At 42.6% G+C, this 7,115-nt stretch overlaps 1 protein-coding gene across 2 annotated transcripts in view; it reads left to right on the forward strand.

Moving 5' to 3' along the window:
- Gpr180 (G protein-coupled receptor 180) overlaps positions 1 to 6,470 on the forward strand; it is a 27,844-nt gene extending 21,374 nt beyond the window's left edge. The window contains exons 7-9 of one of the 2 annotated variants that reach the window (XM_005355661.3): positions 1,146 to 1,337; positions 3,275 to 3,352; positions 4,447 to 6,470. In XM_005355661.3, the coding sequence (XP_005355718.1) occupies positions 1,146 to 1,337; positions 3,275 to 3,352; positions 4,447 to 4,605 (429 nt within the window). In that variant the 3' untranslated portion in view covers positions 4,606 to 6,470. The other variant, XM_026783279.1, reaches the window with a different exon arrangement.
- The last annotated feature ends 645 nt before the right edge of the window (positions 6,471 to 7,115 follow it).

Genomic DNA, 7,115 nt, shown 5'->3' on the forward strand with positions numbered 1-7,115 from the left:
GGGGGGGGGGGGGGGGGGCAGGGGGGCACGACTGTCCGTGACCCATCACGACCAGGGAACTGGATTTGTGTTTAGAGCTGGGTCTTATTATGTAGACCAGGCTGGTCTAAAATTCACAGGGATCGCCTACACCTCCCTAGAACTGGGATTGACTGCATGAGCCACCATGCCCTGCCCAAGAATTGGATTTAATACTGACTTTTATTTACCAAAGGTGTTTGGAAGTGACTAATGTCTCATTTTGAAAGCTGAACTTCCATAGGAAGCCCAAAAAGTATTTGATGGTAAAAAAGATTACAGTAATTTAACTGCTTGGTGTTTAGTTGGGACAGAGGAGCATGGGTAGCAATAAACAGAACAGCAGAAAGAAAGCTATGTCCCAGTAACAAGATGACAGGGAAGGTCAGCAGGAGAGTGAGGTGTGTGGCAGTGCTCGGGCTAGCACCAGATGGAACAGATGTGCGTGCAGGCTGACAGCAACAACCTGCGCCCAGTCCCCAGTAGCGCACAGCAATAGACCAACCCACACACAATGGTGTGGTACACATGCACCTTCACATATATAATAATGGTAAAATAAAATCTAAGTAAATAAACAAAAATATCTTCCTTTACATAGGGAAGTTGCCAGAAAGAGTGGCGTTTGACAATTTGGACTTGGCACGTTCTGTTAGAAAAGGTTGTGAGCTATCTGAAAGTGGTCTTAAATTGGGCATGGTGAGGCATGCCCATATTGCCAGATCTCAGGAGGCAGAGACATGAGATTGCTGCAAGTTGGAGGCCAGCTTGGTCTTCATCATGAGTTTTGGACCAGCCAGCGATACACATCAAGACTCTGAAAAAAACAGGCAAGTTAGCCTTGAGATAGGAGAATTGGGGTAGAAGGAGGTGGGTTTAGAAGGAAGTTCCCATTTTTTCCCTTGTCCGTCTCATGATGGCGATAGTAGCTGATGTGTCACTTGCTGGAAACCCCGAGGATCCTGAGAGCCGGAAAGGACTGCACTAGTAGTTGACAGCCTTTGCCACTGACAACCTTGCATCCCTCAGGAAGGTTTTTCTCACATATACAGGATGCTCACAAGACTTGTGTTTTGTTGTGGATAGGTGTATATATATTTTTCTCTAACTGTTGTTGTTATCCACAGAGCGTTTTGCTACTTTGGGAGCAGTTTGAAGACACTGGTCACCATAGCTCACATTCCCACCACAGCTTGGCTGGGGTCCTGCTCATCATCTTAAGGGTTTGCCTGGCACTGTCACTGGGCTGTGGACTCTACCAGATCATCACCATGGAGAGGAGCACGCTCAAGAGAGAGTTCTACATCACATTCGCCAAAGTATGCACGGGGCAGGCAGGGCTTCCGAGTGTCCAGTCCCTCTGCTGTCCGTGTCCAGAGCACTGCTCTAAGCCTTCTGTCGCTCAGCTGATCTTCACGCATACATGACCTGGTTACGATCCCATTTTACAGAACCCGAAACAGTATTTTCCATGTAATCTTTGAATGGCCCATTGGCCTACATCTTGGTTTTTCCTTTTCAATAGTGAGTTTTCTTCTTGTCTGTGGGAATTGAAAAACGTGTTTTTAGCAGCTGTTCCCTGTCTGAGGCACCCCTCTTGGAGCTCCAATGTTTTGTAACAAGCTGTGAGGAGCTGTCCTTCCATACAGGAGGATGCATGCAGCCTGGAGGCTGGCGCATGTACTGCGTGGCTGTCCCATCCCATCCTCCTGCGTCCATGCTCTGCATCCGTGTGCCTGAGAACCAGAGAGCAGACTGGATTCGTTCTGTGCCCATCTAATCAAGATGCTTTCGAGTAGCACAGAGTGAGCTCTCTCTTCTTAGGTCTCATCGCTTTCTCCTAGAAGCCATACCACTGGCCCTACATTTCTTTGCTGGAGGAGGCTGCCTGTTTGTCCAGCTGCTCAGAACCAAAATAATCACACAGAAACTATTGAATAAATCACTGCATGGCCTATTAGCTCTAGCTTCTTATTGGCTAACTCTTACATATTAATTTAACCTATTTCTATTAATTTGTATATTGCCACGTGGCTGTGGCTTACCAGCTAAATTTCTGACCAGCATCTGTCTCTCTGACTCCACCCCTCTTTCTCCCAGCATTCAGCCTAGCTTCCCCCCCCCCACCTAAATTCTGCCTTGCTATAGGTCCAAAGCAATTTCTTTACTCATTAACCAATAAAAACAACACACAGACAGAAGGACCACCCACCATTTCTCTGCCAGAGTTTACATGTCTTTCCCTCTCTTTCCTAAGAGAAGTAATGTACTAGGCACTGTCTTTCCTGTGCCTCAGTCTTTGAAGTGCCTGGAACATTATGAACTTGTTTCAGATTTAATTTTGAAAAAGAGATACATTGTGACAGTTCATGAGAAACTAGAGAACAATATTTGGAAAACATAATGTAGAATTTCCTGTTTTCGCTCACCCTGTTGCCTCTCCTCTGTGGTACCATTCTGTCAATCAGAGCAATCGCTGGGAATTGTCATGGGTATTGTTACGGAATTCATTTGAGTATGGACATGTGAATATGACATCATGGCTTCATGGCTTTTTGCAGAAATATTATACATTTGTGTCTCACTTTTTCAGTGACTAATTGCTGCCTATAGCACAGCATTGGTAGTGTATATTATATGTATGTAACACTGTAAATGTAATGTTGTAAGTACTCTAAAAGTTACCAATTTGGTCAGAGAAAGGAGTATTAATGTTATAGCAAAATGCATCTATTTCTACATTTTATCTCAAGTTTACTCTAAAGTTCAGTTGAGGCCAGTCAGGACCTACGTGCGAGAGAGTGTTAAGAATTTATTTTTATTTTTTGAATATGTGTGTTTTGCCCTTGTATACACACACACACACACACACACACACACACACACACACACACACACATATATCACATCAGATATCAGATCCCTGGAACTAGAGTTACAGACAGTTGTGAGCTGCTGTGTAGGTGCTGGGGACTAACCCTGGGTCCTCTGCAAGAGCAGCAAGTGCTCTTAACTGAGTAGTTAAGCATTTGCTGAGCCATCTCTCCACTCTAGGTCCTAAATATTAATAACTGTTCTTTGATTTTTGATTCCTGATCTCAGTCTGTAGCCCTGGCTACCCTCCAGCTGCAGTGGGGTTTCCTAACCCTGAGAAGACTGCATGTATTCTACCATGACGTGTGTGTTGGTTTTGTTTTTAATCTGATGCATTTCAAGTAAAGACAGCAGATCTTACTGGTTTGTCGATTTCTTCTAGGGCTGTATCCTGTGGTTCCTATGCCAGCCAGTGCTTGCCTGCATTGCTGTCATTTTTAATGACTACCAAAGAGATAAGGTAATGTTTTCAGATCTCTCTTTAGAATGTGTTAAAGCAGGAGATGCCTAGTTAGCCATTCAGAAGTTTCTTGAGTTCTTTCTTTCTTTATTTATTTTTTGATTTTTGAGACAGGGTTTCTCCATAGCTTTTTTTTTTTTGTTCCTGTCCTGGAACTAGCTCTTCTAGATCAGGCTTTAAACTCAAAAGAAAATATTAAAACTGATGAGTACATAAGTAAGAAGTTAATAAACATTAAAAAATAACTTAAAAGTTAGTTCATAAGCAAAATGGTAGAAATCGTGTTTCTGTTGGTCTTGTTTGCTTTTAAACAGGATCAGAATATATAGCCCTGGGCCTCAGGCTGGAATTGGTCCTGCTGTTTCTGCTTTCTGGGTGTTGGGATTAAAAGCACAAGCTACCACACCCAGCCTAGATAGAAGTAGCTGTCATGGGTGTTAGCCTATTTCAGAATCGCGTTTTATAAATTAAATTAGGAGGACATGTAATGCATCTTTTTTAAAAAAGAGATGATTAAAATTGTTCACTGTGTACTGCCAACAGCCAAAACAGACAGAAAATGGCATTGCTGTAACAAACTACAGAGTAGAGTACCTGCCTGCCCTCATCAGCGTTCCAGCAGGAGCTCTGCTTAGTGTTTACAGATGTGAGTAGTGCGGCCTACTGCAGCAGAGCTGTGGCTGAGGCAGGGGGATGTTTACAGATGTGAGTAGCGCACCTACCGCAGCAGAGCTGTGGCTGAGGCAGGAGGATGTTTACAGATGGAAGTAGCACGGCCTACCGCAGCAGAGCTGTCGCTGAGGCAGGAGGATGCCGTACTGCTGTTACTAAAATGGCCGAGTCCTGAGTTTTGTAGCATGTGCACCCTGGGGAGACAAGGGACTTCTCCATCTACTGTAGTAGTAAACTAAAGGTCAGAGAACTTTACCCTTGAGCAGTCCCAGGCCTGAAGGTGGCCTGCTTTCTGTGGGAGGTGCTTCATGAGATGCACCCGTGGCAAAGGTGAAGGATGCAGAGGAGGACGCATGGTAAGTTAAGTGTAACTTTTCTCTTCCTGCACACAGTGAAACATTCGTTCCTTTTCTCTTTTTCAGGTTGTTACAATAGGTGTTATCCTTTGCCAGTCTGTCTCCATGGTTATTCTCTACAGACTTTTCCTGTCGCACAGCCTGTACTGGGAGGTTTCCTCGCTCTCCTCAGTAACACTACCACTGACCATTTCATCTGGACACAAAAGTCGCCCTCATTTCTGATACTTGATTCTTGTTAGAACAAGAAGTGACGTGGACAAGTGCAATAAGGCTCCAGATGCGGTGACGTCCCTTCATGCCTTTGCCATGAGAGACAGAACGGAGATAGCAGAGCATGCTATTTACACAGCTGCATTCCAGCAGTGCCAGACTCAGAGTAACACATGTTCTGTACTCAGACAGTAAACTCTGGAGAGAGGATCTTGTTCCGAGGTGACTGCAGCGCTTTTGCCCAGGCGGTCAGCGTGAAAGAGAGGACTTGAATGGGTGTGGTCGGGTGCTCACACTCAGGTCTGATGGTCTCAAACAGTGTTCACTCACACGATCACGCTTGTGCAGAGCCAACTACTCCAGGTATGACGTCAGAGTGAGACGCTGATTTTAAAACTACTTTTTATGCTTTAAAAAACGTGCATTTCATATTGCAATTTAAAGGAATTGGAAGTGAAATTACTCCAGAAAATAAATAGAAAGTGTGTTAACAGTTAAATGAATCAGCTTCTGTTTATTCATGGGTAGAGTTATTCTGCAATTTTTGCTTGTGTTGTTGGCCCTAGTTCAGGCTTTTTCTTGGTAGGAAAGGATTTTGGAAAATCTTAGATACATTACATTGGCTGTACAAACAGAGGTTTTAAATCTGAGCACTTGGGTAAAGGAACAAGCAGTTTTTTGTGTTTAAAAAGAAAGAAGGAAAAAGTAGTATATTATATAGCACTAAAATTTTAATCCTGAGGTAAATTCATTTCTCTTACATTAAATCCTCAATTATAATTAAGCTGTATACACAGATTAAATTAACAGAGGCATTTCACATAAATATTGGTTTCAGTAATCAACTACCCATGAATTCCTGCCCAAGGATACTTAATCAGGATTATATTTTCGGTGAATAATTGAAAAACAAAATGCTCACTGGATTTGTTATAATCCATGTTGGCACTGGATTGTAAGTAGTGCCATCTTGAATCCTTTGTAATAAAGCTGAGTGTGTGTGTGTGTGTTTTGTTGTCCCCAGATTGTCTGTAGTTTTCTAAAAAGTGCCCAACTAAAGAATTGCTGTGGTTGTCAGTCCTCTGCTGTGGTTGTCTGTCAGTCCTCTGCTCTGTGGTTGTCTGTCAGTCCTCTGCTGTGGTTGTCTGTCCTCTGCTGTGGTTGTCTGTCAGTCCTCTGCTGTGGTTGTCAGTCCTCTGCTCTGTGGTTGTCAGTCCTCTCTCTAAAATAAGAATCCTGATTAGTAGTTACTGATTGACAGTTACTTGGTTAGTATTTGTCAAGTTAGTTGACCTTTTGTTTACCTCTGGCTATCTTTAATTATTTTTATCTGCTTAACAAGTTTTTAAGCAGGAAATGGTGCAATAGTCTGGTCATTGAGCTTTTAATGAAAGACTCCAGGTAATGTAGCATAATTAAAAAGTATCTGTGTTTTTGTCTTTATTTTTCCCTTGAATATGGTGTCATTGAAAATGAAAATATTTTGCTTCATTTGAAAGGTAAAATATATTTGCAGCTAGCAAATCTGCAAAGTAGTAGAGTCCAGCCCGTGACTAGCGAGGCTTTCTAGCAGCACTCGGGCCTCCTGCAGCACGTGAGCTGCAGGGCAATACAGAAATGTAAGGTTCTCAGAGAGCTGGGCCAGCAGGTTGACCAACGTGCCTGCATTTGCAAAGCTTTTAATAGGGTTTTTGTTTGTTTTTAATATATCCAGTTGCTGATAATTTATATTTTACTGTTAAGAGCTGTTACTAAGTCAAGAAAAATAGTTGTTAATGAATGTGTGGAACTATCCATTGCCTAACAGACTCAAAGACAAGTTTCTCATGACATAATGGTGCCTGTTTTTTTCCTTTCTTCCTTCTTTCTTTCACTCCTTCCTTTGTTTTTTGTTGTTCTTGTTGTTGTTTTGTTTTGTTTTTCGAGATTGGGTTTCTCTGTGTAGCCCCGGCTGTCCTGGAACTCGCTCTGTATACCAGGCCAACCTCATACTCAGAGCTCTGCCTGCCTCTGCCTCCCAGTGCTGCCTGCACCACCACCTCCCGGCTGGCTTTGTTTTCTTAACCACTCTCAATCATAGCAGGATGAACCATCCCTGCCCTACCTTGTTTTCTCTTGTCAGACAGACAATGCCTTTCAAGTTATTATTTTTTTTTAAATAGCCTTGGACACCCCATCCTATTAAGAAACACTGTTTTCTTTCTTTGAGAAAATAGGAAATGTTCGATTTTATTAACATGTATAATAATGTAAACACCGACTATCATCAGATGTTTTAACTTCAGTGTGAGTAAACCAGGACCCATTTAACTGAGTAGGAATAAATAAATGTTTCTTTGGAGCCCACCAGACCTTTTTATTTATTTACTTTTTTACTTTACTTTCATGATTTATTGAGCATGTTTATTAGGTTTTATGTTTTTAATTTGAATCTGTGTGTGCATGTGTGTCTGGGTACCTATGGAGGCCGGAAGAGGGAGCCTCATCCCCTGAGTTGGAGTTACAGGCATTGGAGGGCCTCG

Source organism: Microtus ochrogaster, chromosome 17 (genome assembly GCF_000317375.1).
Source record: "Microtus ochrogaster isolate Prairie Vole_2 chromosome 17, MicOch1.0, whole genome shotgun sequence".
Classification (NCBI taxonomy): domain Eukaryota; kingdom Metazoa; phylum Chordata; class Mammalia; order Rodentia; family Cricetidae; genus Microtus; species Microtus ochrogaster.